This window comes from Corapipo altera, unplaced genomic scaffold (assembly GCF_003945725.1).
Source record: "Corapipo altera isolate COAL_440 unplaced genomic scaffold, ASM394572v1 0, whole genome shotgun sequence".
Classification (NCBI taxonomy): Eukaryota; Metazoa; Chordata; class Aves; order Passeriformes; family Pipridae; genus Corapipo; species Corapipo altera.
This window is the reverse complement of record NW_020884872.1, coordinates 15,385,757-15,397,931: the sequence shown is the minus strand read 5'-3', so window position 1 is coordinate 15,397,931 and position 12,175 is coordinate 15,385,757. Positions and strand designations below refer to the sequence as shown.

At 41.7% G+C, this 12,175-nt stretch overlaps 1 protein-coding gene across 7 annotated transcripts in view; it reads left to right on the top strand.

The window, feature by feature from the left end:
- Positions 1 to 12,175, top strand: part of PPEF1 (protein phosphatase with EF-hand domain 1) — a 40,368-nt gene that overhangs the window by 2,303 nt on the left and 25,890 nt on the right. For 4 of the 7 annotated variants that reach the window (XM_027637981.1, XM_027637925.1, XM_027637971.1 and 1 more), the window contains exon 2: positions 9,657 to 9,847. In XM_027637981.1, coding sequence (XP_027493782.1) covers positions 9,805 to 9,847 — 43 coding nt within the window. In that variant the 5' untranslated portion in view covers positions 9,657 to 9,804. Of the gene's footprint in view, positions 1 to 4,254; positions 4,379 to 7,328; positions 7,412 to 9,656; positions 9,848 to 12,175 lie in introns of those variants that run through there. The other 3 variants (XM_027637933.1, XM_027637962.1, XM_027637953.1) reach the window with 2 other exon arrangements.

Sequence of the window (12,175 nt, the reverse complement as noted above, 5' to 3'; positions counted from 1 at the left end):
AGCTATCATTTCTATAAGCTCCAAGTGAAGGTTGAAGCTAACGTGATGGAGGTAGACTTGTGCAAATTAGATCATTAGTCACTGCTTCCCAAAATAATCAGCATTCATCTGATAATTTGGGAAAATTTCCTTTTTTGAAAAAAAATTTTTTAATTTTTTTACAGCTGGTATCCTGATGCTTTCATAGTGTTCTGGTCTGGTTTCTTGGCCTTCAGGAGCTTTGAGGCCCTACCACTTCCTTTCTTTCACATTTCTGATTTTGTGTGCTTTTTGCCAAGGATGCTAATTTTGATGTCTTTTTTTCACCTTCTCACCCAGAATTGTCAGTGGGGGGACATTTCTTTTTCTGTTCACGCAAATTAACCTACTCCTTCTAATGTGTGAGCACAGATTTCTGTCATCTTACTGACTGAGTTTAAAATTGTTCTGGATATTTATTTCTTTCTTCATTTTCTCTATTCTTTTTTTTTTGCTTTTTGTTTGGGACTGGACATCGAAGTCTCTTAGTCAGGAACTTGTCCACTGGCTAGTACTTTAAAACACTTTGTTGAATCACATAAAAATACTTCTTTGACCTTGGTAGAGCAAGAGGAGGAGAAATCACGGTTAGACCTTAGAAGGAGCACATTCACTTCAACTATGATTATCTTCAGTCTTTTTGAAAAATATCAGTTACATCACTTTGCAGTGGGTGCTTCTGAGAAATAAGCCTAAAGCAGAATTTGAATTATGTATGTGGAATGCCTGCATGAAGGCTTGCTCAGGAGGTTAATGTTTCTGAAGTATTTGGAAAACAGAATGTATGCCATTACATCACAAGGGCTGCCTGTAAAAGGATGTCCCAGTTTCTACACTAGGAACATCACTGGGTTTTTCCTTGTCATGCTAGACTGATTAACCACATATTGTCAGAATTTGTTGGCCTACTCTCTGTTACAGCTGTTGATGCTAAAACTCTTTTCAGCATATTAAATGTGCATGTGATACATGACTGCTGAGCAAAAAAGCAGCAGTATGTGTGACCTTGTTGGTGGGAATGGTATGTTCTCTTTGCCTTTGTAGAAAGGGAAATGGTGTTGTTTGGTCCGGCCTATCTCCCTGGACTTGAACAGGAAAGGTTAATTTGGACAGCACATTTCTGTTTCCTCAATTTGCATGTTATTGTGATCCCCATAGGTAACTGGAGAGGTGGCTCAGTCCAGCAAGACTGACTCTTTATCAGGTTGCTTGGTCACGTCAGATCACTGAGACAGAGGATGGAGGACTTCCATGAGTAACAAAAGAAAGTATGCAGTGGAAATTTTATGTCCTGAAGAACCTAACTGCTAAGGGTTTGATCCCTCTCCCACTGATCTTGGATGAAATGTTTCTGATGGATTTTTTGGCCATTGGAGCAAACGTTGTAGCCTCTCCTTATGCAGAGATCTTGGTAAATGGCAATATAGATGAATTTATCAGGTACAGTAAATGTTTATAAATAATGTGTATCCCAAGAGTGCAGTGGAAAGAGGTTGTGATGTATTTTTGCTTGCATGCATTTTGGCAGAACAGCCTGATCATACATAAATGATTAGCTACGGTAACTCTGATCAGGGAAAATGCATCCTGCCAGAAAAACAAATATCAAAACTCTTCTGGGCCATGCAGAATTATTGTGCTTGGTGTGCTTTCCATTTACTGTCTCGTCTCAAAGGAGAAGAACAGCTTTGAAAGTGGAAGGTTGTGTCTGGGAGTCCAGAACCTTAAAGGACTAGCTCAGTCAATCATATGCCTTCTGCTTTGCTGGTTTGGCATTTTAGATATCTTTTGCATCTTAATAAAGGTCCGTCTCAAAAAAAATTGATCATTCTGTCCTTTACAGTGGTTGTTGATGCCAAAACAGAACTGTCACCAGACTGATGGTAAAAGTTGCCTGAAAATACCATATTATGGTATTATTAGACCTTTGGGGCAGGGGCAGGAATGTGAAGAGCTTTCTTTGTTTGCCTCTGTTCTCATAAGTCTTTTGCTCCCTATCCAGTCCTGACGGGACTCCATCACCTGGAGAGGTTTCAGAGCAAGAGGCACAGTGATTTCCATCTTGTGCCCATTCACATGGAGCTTTCTCCCAACACAGCCTGCTTTATGATTTTTGGTCCTCTTTGAATCTGCAGGCCCCCTCCCTGGCCCCACAGGAGTGGCTGCTGTGCTCTGTTCCATCACTGTACTGCAGAAAGCAGCCCCTCCCTGGCTTTTGGAGTGGGGTGGCAGGAAAGCCTGGGGGAAAGGTGGCCTGATGAGGGTGAGTGATGCTGAGAACTGGGCCCAAGACTGTACTGGTGATATTACAATATCATAATTCTGCTGGCACCTCCTAGTTTTGAGTGGTTTCTTGGGCCATGTGTCCAAAATCACAGTGTCCCCATGCTATGGATACACTGCCAGGTGGAGCAGGCTGCTCAGGGGCTGTTGTGTTAGCAGTGGGCAGTAACAAATCACCCTGGATGTGATGGCTCTGCCCCTCCCTGGGCACCTGTGTAGTGACAGAGTCAGGGATCAGCATGGAGATGAGCTGAGTCAGAGATTTGGGCCCAGCTGCCAGGGGTGAGGGTTTGATGTCAGAGCACGCAAAACCACGTCTTCCTGACCGGACAGAGAAGCAAGGCTGCAGCGTTCTTGGCTTGCCCGATCCCTTCCTAGTGATCACACAAGGAGCAGATGAGCCAAAACATGAACTGAGTCCAGAGAGTTCCAGTCATGCATTTATGGTGAGAACATGTGCATGCACATGAAGAAATGAAGTGTACAAGCATTAGTGCAGTGCTTCTGAACATAAGACTCGAGTGCTTCATACTTGTCCCGTTATCTGGATTCTGCACCTGGGTTGGGACAACTCTGGATATATGTACAGACTGAGGAACGAGATGCTGGAAAGCAGTGCTGTGGAAAGGAACCTGGGGGTTCTGGTCGATGGCAAGTTGAATATGAGTCAGCAGTGCCCTGGCAGCCAGGAGGGCCAACTGTGTCCAGGGGGACATCGCAAAGCATCGCCAGCTGGTTGGGGGAGGGGATTGTCCCACTCTGCTCTGCACTGGTGAGGCCCTACCTTGAATATTGTGTGGAGTTTTAGGCACCACAATATAAGAAAGATATGAAGCCATTAGAGGGTGTCCAAAGGAGGGCAATGAAGATGGTGAAGGGCCTTGAGGGGAAGCCGTATAAGGAGCAGATGAGGGCACTTGGTCTGTTCTGCCTGGAGGAGACCGAGGGGAGACCTCATTGCAGTTACAACTTCCTTGTGAGGGGAAGAGAAGGGGCAGACACTGATCTCTTCTCTGGTGACCAGTGACAGGACCCGAGGGAATGGCCTGAAGTTGTGTCAGGGGAGGTTTAGGTTGGATATTAGAGAAAGGTTCTTCACCCAGAGGGTAATTGAGCACTGGAACAGGCTCCCCAGGGAAGTGGTCACAGCACCAAGCCTGACAGAGTTCAAGAAGCATTTGGACAACACTCTCAGGCACGTGGTGAGACCCTTGGGGATGGTCCTGGCCAGGGCCAGGATCTGGACTTGATGACCCTTGTGGTCTCTTCCAACTCAGCATATTCTGTGGTTCTCTATGACTGTTTTGGAGAACACCTAAATCACTAGCATGCAGATACAATGCCTTGTGGTAAATGCAGTATTTCTTTCCTTAAGGGCTTTCATAAGCATGCCAGTCACATCAGATGACCAAATACCTGGACAGCCTTATGTTTTTTTCTGGTGTGCTGGATCTGCTAAAATGCAAATCATTGCCTCAACACAGCAGAAAGGCCGAAAGAGATCATGTGACTTCAGATGTGAAGCAGGCAACTTCAGCCCATCCCTTTCTCTGCCTGAGATTCAGGAGGCATGGTGACAAAACAGCTCTGCTACAGCACACGTACAGCACAGCTGGAGGGCTGCAGCCATGAGCTTTCACACCAGTTTGGACGATGAAAACAGCATTTTCCCCTGGCTGTTTCTGAAGAGCAGCGTTCAAGAAATTTCCTCTCGGGAAGCTGTATAAGTAGGTGGAGAGCAAGTGCATTGCAGCTCCAGAGCCCCAGAGAGAATTGGAGCACCTGTTCTGCAGAGCTGCACCCCTCAGGAGTTGCTTTCTCTTAAAAAAAAGAATCTTCTAAAGGTACTCTTGTAAAAAAAATCTCAGTATTGCTGATGCAGAAAGAATAAAAGGTAATATGTTTGGGTGGGGTATATATATTTTTTTAACTCACTTTTAAATAGTATGTTTAAATAGTATATATATGACAGTTGAATGTGGCACTTTTTATGATTTTACCCTGAGAAAAATCAGTGTGCTTCAAACACTAAAGTCTGACCTGGACTGAATCAGTTATCCAGAACTTCTAAGTACAGGTGAGATCAAATAGTTTTGAGACTACTGTATTCCATGTATTCTGTTTTAGGAAAAATAATTTTTATGATGATATTTTTTAACCTTGTTGTGATGCTTAACTTAAATTTTATTAAAACCATACTAAAGCATACATTTAATTTTTAAAGTGGCTCATATTTCAACACATATTTATTCTGAAGCTTTGCTTTTTCAGCATGTCATTAAGAGCCTGCTCATTAACTGCAGGACAGTGTGTGATCCAGCTTTTTTGCTTAAAGTGTGTTAACTTTCATGCTCCAGTTGGATCCAGTTTACTAGAACCAACTTTGCTTCAGGATTTTCAGTTTTCTCCTTGTGTCCTAGAGGTATCTCCCCCTAGAGGCATTTAAAATTCTGGAAAGTGATATGATGGCTTTGCTTATTCTTCAAGGTGATCTGCACCCCATTTGTACACTTGTATTTGATACTCTGCCTCTTTTTAAAAAACATTCTGATCAAAGTCTTGCACAAAAAAAAATGAGGCTGTTTGCTTTGCTTGGTTATTTTCTGCACAAAAAAGTGAAAATGTTTTGTGTAAATGTATCCTTTTTTGATTATAAATAACATGAACTGGCATTCTTCCATCATTTTTCTAGATTCTCTTTGGATTTGCATGCAGGTCCTGAACTCAACAATTGCTTGAACAATCTCTGCATGTTCACACCTTTGCTGCTCTTGCTTTTATGTCTTTTTGCAGTGCATTTTTTGGTTCAAGAATAATATAAGTCCACCTTAAAAAGCTGGTCTGTCTCCATCCTATTCACTTCCAAGCTTTGCTGGCTCTCCTGTATGTTACTACATCCATTCCCTATTGATTCCTGGCCCCAACACTGAGGTCTATCAACATGGCCACTTGGTAGAAATTATTCCATCAGTTCTATATTGAGATTAGCCTTGCTTCTCTGAGCAGGCTGAAGAAATTGACTGTTAACAAAAAGGCTTTCTTGCTTCTTTATTTCAGATATATATAATCACTGGAAGTCCCTCTTAGTTTGTCCCATGGATGTAAAATAATGCAAACCTAAACACATATTGATTTGCCTATGTTTGATGTTCTCATATCAGCCCTTTGGCAGACCAAATTCAGTGTTGGTGTCAAAATTACAGCTCTTGTGCCATAGCCAGATTCCATTTCATTCTGCTAGTTTACAGTGGCAGCTTCATCCCACTTTCCACAGGATGGGTCTTTTAGCTAATGAAATCTTTAACTCATCTCTAGATTCCTGTCCTTGACAATTGTAACAAGACAGTTTGGAAGAGTTGTCCTTGTGCAGGTCCTGACCTGGGTGTTGTCATTTAATGTCTACGTTCTTCTCTCTAGGGTATTTTGCTCTTTCCAGCTTCATTCCCTCAGCAATACACAGAAGCAAATCCATCACAAAACCATATTATAGCATCTCTCAGTTCTCTGCAGTCCTCATTTCCAAAAGAAAACAATTCTAAAGGAAATCTGTGAGTCACAGTAAACTAAACAATGGATAAGATGGCATCAAAGGAAAGCCTCTGTCATTGGAAACATCCACCCATCCATCCATCTGATCTTTATGCAGGAAACTGTTCCTGTCTCAGCACCTCTACCACTCTGTGTACCTTCTAAGACATGTTATGGGAGGAGATCACAGCTACCTGTTCACAAATACGGTTGAGAAAGGGGTGAGTAGTGCAAGGAGGCACATTGCTGGAGACAGCCACTGAAACAACCTGTAGGGGAAGTAGCATACTTACAGAAACTCCATCCCAACCAAAATAAAAGGAGAAGTCTTTCATTTTTATTTATCAAAGGTAAGAAACAAATGGAAATATGCAGGAATAAGAACTTAAAACCTAGTGGCTCTTACTCATATGTCTCCCATATCCTTAGGCTTGACCTGGCTTATACTTGTCTGCCCGTAGCACAGCTCATCTAATTTAAAAGATAAAGTGTGCTTGAAAGGATGGCTCTCTGCCCAAAGGACCTGCTGTCTGATTTCATTAAAAGTCAGCTATAAATCTTTACAAGATTCCTATTATTCTTGAGGCAGCCTGGTCTTTACGTGACTGACAAACTGGAGGCATGATTGATTTTGGGCTGCACCTGTTACATCTAGATCAAATTATGCTGGTTCATTATCTCTGTAAATCAGCTTGGGTTCTGAACCCCAAATTTCAGAGTATACCTTCAGCAACTCCTATCCAGAAAAGAGCAGCATGTGCCACTGGCTTAGCTTTGTGCATGTCTATATTGGCCTGATTGCAAAGACACTTTATTTTGCTTCAGTGGATGGGCTGTGCCTTCAGAGCCTGTCCATGGCAAAATTGCCTTTTTGCTGAACTGAGAGAAATGTAGCAATTTCTTGAACTTGTGTCTAAAACTGGGAGAGATCACTGGCTTGTAGAAATTGAATTACTGCCTGCTTTTTAGTCAACATGCCAGATTCTTTCTTAACGTAAATCAGTGGTATAGTATCCAGAATGTTAACGCAGCGCTGTGTCCCAAATTCTCATCCAGCTACCTTGTATCTCTTTCAATATCGTGGTAAAATCCCAGCTTTTTGTTTCATCAGCCAACATTTGGGGGGAATTTTGTGATGGCAAATGATTCTTTGCCAGACAGCAACACTGCATAGTAAGTAGCTCACAGAAATTACTCTCATGGTCTGGAGTCTGGGCATGTGGGTTGACAGCCAGGATGTCCTGTAGCCAGCTGAAAAGCCATCAGGAAAAGGTAGTTGAATGTTTGCTATGCCCATTTTAGAATGCAGATATTTGAGACTGAAGGTGATGATTACTCCCCCGGACAAGCTCACTGATGGTCGGATTTGGCCTTTTTAAGAGGTTTGATGATAGGATATGTTTGTGCAAGTTTTCCTCCAAGCTCTGAGGAATATGTTTCAGTCTTCATTTTCTGCTATCACAATAAAATTTCTGTCTCTGTGTCTCTGTCTGACGCAGCCCAGAGGAAAAAGGGGTTCGACCGCTTTGGAGATGGACAATAAAATGGTCCTTTATTGAGAGGGTAACTCGGCTTATATAGGGTAAGGACTGAAAGTGCTGGAAGGAGGGGAGGAACTGGGGAGGAGCATGCTAATACAGGCCAATAAGAAGGAAAAAGGGGAGGAAATATTCAAACAAGGGATTACTAATTAATTAGTGACTGCAATGCGACACTTCTAGCCCAGTCAGGGAGAAGGACGTGAACTGGGGTACGGAATGCTGAGGGATTTTTCTTACAAGTGGGGACTTAGGGTACAATAAAGGGTAGAAGTACAATGAACATTAAACTCGAACATGAACGCAGGGTGTATCAACAGTCTCGTTTCTTTATGTGAATGTGGAGAGGGTGTTTTCATCCGGGGTGCTGCAGATCTCTTCGCATATTTCAATGTCTTTTTTCCACTGCTCGTAGTCAAACCTCTCCTGGGCTTCCACATTTATCTTTTTATTTCTTTGCTTAAGGAGGTGCTAGAAGTCCATGAGTTTAGAGGTATGTGAAGGAAAGAGTGGGGATGACTGGGGGAAAAGCTTAAGTGTTGAAAGCAGGGTATGAAGGTAATTCAGACCCCCATTCCTTGGGTCAGCCCGTTGTTTGCTGTGGTTTGGATGGAGCCCTGAGAGGAATGATGGTTCTATTTGGGGCTCCCATTGCCCAGTTGCATTGCCCTTTAATCAAGACAGTCTCGCTGCAGTAGGACTTAGGCTGTAAGTTCTGTTCTTCTGATCACAATTCAAGTCATGGCTGGCTTGTTTGATGGACTAATGAAGACGAGATTCTCCTAAGAGGACAAGTGAGGAGATGGTGTACAGGAGAGCAATAATTGTTTGGAGAGAAAACAAATCTGAGCTTTTAGCAAAGTGCCGTATTCGATGCTGTCAAAGACTTTGGCTCAAAATTAATATAACAGCACTTCTTTGTATTTCATGATAGCTCCTTCAGAGGGAAGTAAAGCAGTTCATTGTAGAGAAAAAAATTAAAATCCTTCTTTTTTTAAATAATTACTGACTCATAAGATGTGAGACCCAGCTCAAGTGTAGGATACCCTTGTGTTGTGGGACCCTGAAAAATAGCCCCAGACCTGTAAAGACTTGTGTGATATTAATGTGAAATGACATCACAGGATATTGTACATAACAATGAATGTAGAAAACTATACATGTAGTCCCGCAACTATAAATGTTTTCTAATTATTGAATTTGAAGATCAGCTAGTTATGCATTTGTGGGTTTTTTTGTCTTGTATCCTCCTGTTCATTTTATTTCTGCTAGTAAAGCCAAAGGAAAATAGTAGTTAAGCATTCATTTTATGCTGGTGAATTTTTTCTTTGTTTTAAACCCCAAGTTAAAAGGAATATCAATGAAACAAAACAACAAATGGAATAATTTAGATGTAAGACATAACCCTGAAGACAAGAAGAGAGAGGGGGCAGTGTGATCACATAAGAAATCTTTAGCTAAAACAAAGTTCAGTATCTCAGAGCATCAGTGACTTTCTTGTTACTTAGAAATTGATCCATTTTGTATCTCAGGGGAATTGTATTCCTTTGAACTTGTTGATTAGGGAATGTATTGCATTAGTGAATGAAATTACTTAGTGAAGAGCTGAGCAAGTGCCCGGACGAAAACCCAAAAGACTTCACTTCAAAATGGACTTTGTTCATTTATTTAACGAAACAAAATCTTTTCTTTGAATTGTTTCAGTAGAAAAGCAACAGAAAATTGAATGTTTTATTTAAATGAAATGTGATAATGAAGCGATTTGCTATGGCACTGTTTCTGCTGGCAAATTTGGTGGTGGTGACACTGAGGGATAAAGTGATAAATGGGGTGGTAGGGCACCTTTTAAAATCCATAGATTGTTAGGAGGGCTGAGGGTTGGGGGTTTTTTAGCAGTAGTATCAGATGTAATTTAAAGTCTTTAAAATTCTGCAGTTCCAATTTTCAAATCACAATAATGAAGAGTAACATGACTCTGTAGTCCCTTGTCCCTAGTAGTAAGGCTTTAAATAGCTATTCTTCTGATTAAGAAATGACTGGTGCACTTTTAGCTAACCTGTTAACCTTAAGCTAACATGTAAGAAGTAAACTGTATTAATTACTGAGTCAAATTCTTTTCAATGGAAGCTGATAGTAATCAGATGTGAAAACAAAACCTAATATGGTTCATCAGGTCCATTTTGTGTAGGATGTGCTGTACAATTGTGCTGTAGGTATTTCAGATTCTGTGTTGTCAAACACTTTTGGTTTTTTGTCCTTCTCCCTCCCTCCCAATCTCCTCCCTGGCAGGAGTGCTAGGGAAGAGCCAAGGAGCCCGGAGGGGTATGGTCCTCATCACTGAAGGAAGAGCACAGGAAATGTGTGTAATGCTAACAGCTGAGAGGAACATGCTCCATACCAGCAGCAATTAAAGCGGATAGGCAGCAGCATTGGAACCATGGGGTGCAACAGATCTGTACCTGACAGAAGGTCAGAGAGAGGTGAGTGTTGCCTTTGTCTTCAGGGCAAGTGGTTGTTCTCTCTGTAACATTAGAAGAGGATTGCAAGGTAATTTCCCCACAATTGTGTTGTCAAAATACTCATTCAGAGAAAATTATTTTCTTTTTAAAAGAGTGCACAGATTTTAGATGCTGGCTGAGGTTGGAAGGCAACTTCAGACCACCTCTAACATCAACAGATTGGGTTGTAAAAGATTCACAGCATCTGGGACAGAAGCTAAATTTCAGATGGGTCTGTGCTCACTGTGTCACTGGCAAAGCTTAGAGGATAAGGTAAGAAGGGGACCTGTTATGGCCTTTCACATCACAGGATTCCTAGGCAAACTGCTCCAGTTTCTCTGCTGGTGGGTGACCCTGATTATGAAAGAAATGTGATGAAGCAGAGCTATTGCAATGACTATCAGAATCAGTTTTCTGGCCTACCAAGTGCCTGGCCTGTCATTCTCCCTGACAATTACTGAGGCTGTCAATTGAAAGTCTCCACAGTACCTGGTTAAATGTTTAATTAAACTATGCATCCTCCCCCTGCTTTTAATGATACCCCACTCTGGAATGAACACACGAGGCTCTGCACAAGCAGGATGGACTCAAACCTTTTTTCAGACCCTTCATGTTCTCTTTCAAAATTTGTCATTAAAGCATAATTTACAGCTCTGCAGAGAGCCACGTTACATGGCACTGTGTAGTGTCTTAGGACATTATTATGCTGAGCAGCCATGGGTCCAAAGGAAGGCTCTTTTTGGCTACCAAACCAGGACAGGAGTCCCAGTAAACTAGTGTTTGCAAAGTAGGGAGCTCTCAGTCATGGCTGCAGGTATCCAAGCTGACTGGTTTAAGAGTAGCCCTCAGCTTTGTGGATGCTACTTGGTGTTTATAGCAGCTTCGATGCTATGTGAAAGCAGAATGGAAACATCTGGAGTCACAGACCTACCTGTAACTGGGAGGCAGCCCTTCCTCTTTTGGTTTGCATGCTGTGCATATATGTGCCTTGCAAGGCCTTGGGGATGAGCTACTTGGGAATATTTCTGAGAGCGTATAAGCTTGGAGTGGCCATGAGAAGCTGTACTCTTTCTCAGTCTACAACCATCAACACACATGGACGTGGGGCAGACTTGATTAGCCCAATGCTGGCTTATGATTTTGTGTGCTTGTTGGGCAGTGTTTTGTCTTCTCGCTGGGTGGTTTTCCTTCTATACTTCAGCATTAGTCAAGTGATGCTGAACCATCATTCTATCTGCAGCCTGAGGCTGTACAACCCTCTAATGCATTAACAACATGAATTTACCAGGTACTTGCTGGTGTAGAGACCTTCTGCAACTGACAACAATTTTTTTTTACAGATGCAGTTTAGCCATGTGTGAAAATCATATTCTGATTCAGTCCTGAGAATAACAGCACTGTAATAAGTACAATTAAAAAAAAAAAGACAGGAAATATTCTGTTAGATTTGCAACATTAACCACAGTGACTGATATGTCTCTTTCTTATGTGATGCCCGTGGAACTGTGCCACGTTAAGTGCTCAGGACCATTAAGCAACACAGAGGGGTTTAATGGGAAGTTTAATGGCTCTGATGCTGGAAATCAGTTTCTGTGCTGGTGACTGTGCTTTGCCCCTTTTTCTTCTAAACAGAAACCTTTGTGACAGCCTTGCTGTGATGTGTCAAGCTTTCAGGTCTGTAGTGGTGGGGGATTCCAGAAAGAACAGAAAATAAAAGAAATCTTAGAGTTTATGTAGGGTATGAAGGGTGTTCTTAGCCATAGAAGGATCACATTTCCTTCGGGCAGGAGGATTTTTCTAGGATGAGTGTGGTATATACAGGATGGGAGTCTTTACTGATTTTGGTCTTGTCTGGACTAGAAAACTTTACCACTTTAACTATACTGTATACTCATTAATGGTAAAATATGCAAACAATGTGTTGTTATAGCATATGTAAACGTTTTTATAAAAAGGCTTCCTTAATGTTATACATTTATTAATAGAATCACTTTTCCACTGAGGTTTTTCTTTACCTGCATAACTATCAGCTTAAGAAAAAAAATCATTCTCACTCAGGGGTTCCATTCATCCTAGTCTCAAAATTCCTGGTGATCAGTTAAAATAATTGATTAGTGTAAACTGTTGTCCCTCTAGTACAGAGCTTTTCTTTAGTGTTTTGCAGAGGAAAAAGTATTAGCATGAATTGTTATTTGTTAATAAACTTTTATCTGAGAAGCTAAATGAATGTGATCTCTCTGTGGCATGAATGGGGTCTGTAGGCAGCAGGCTCTTTCCTCCATGCTGCAGTCCTGGTGATTGTTCTTCAGT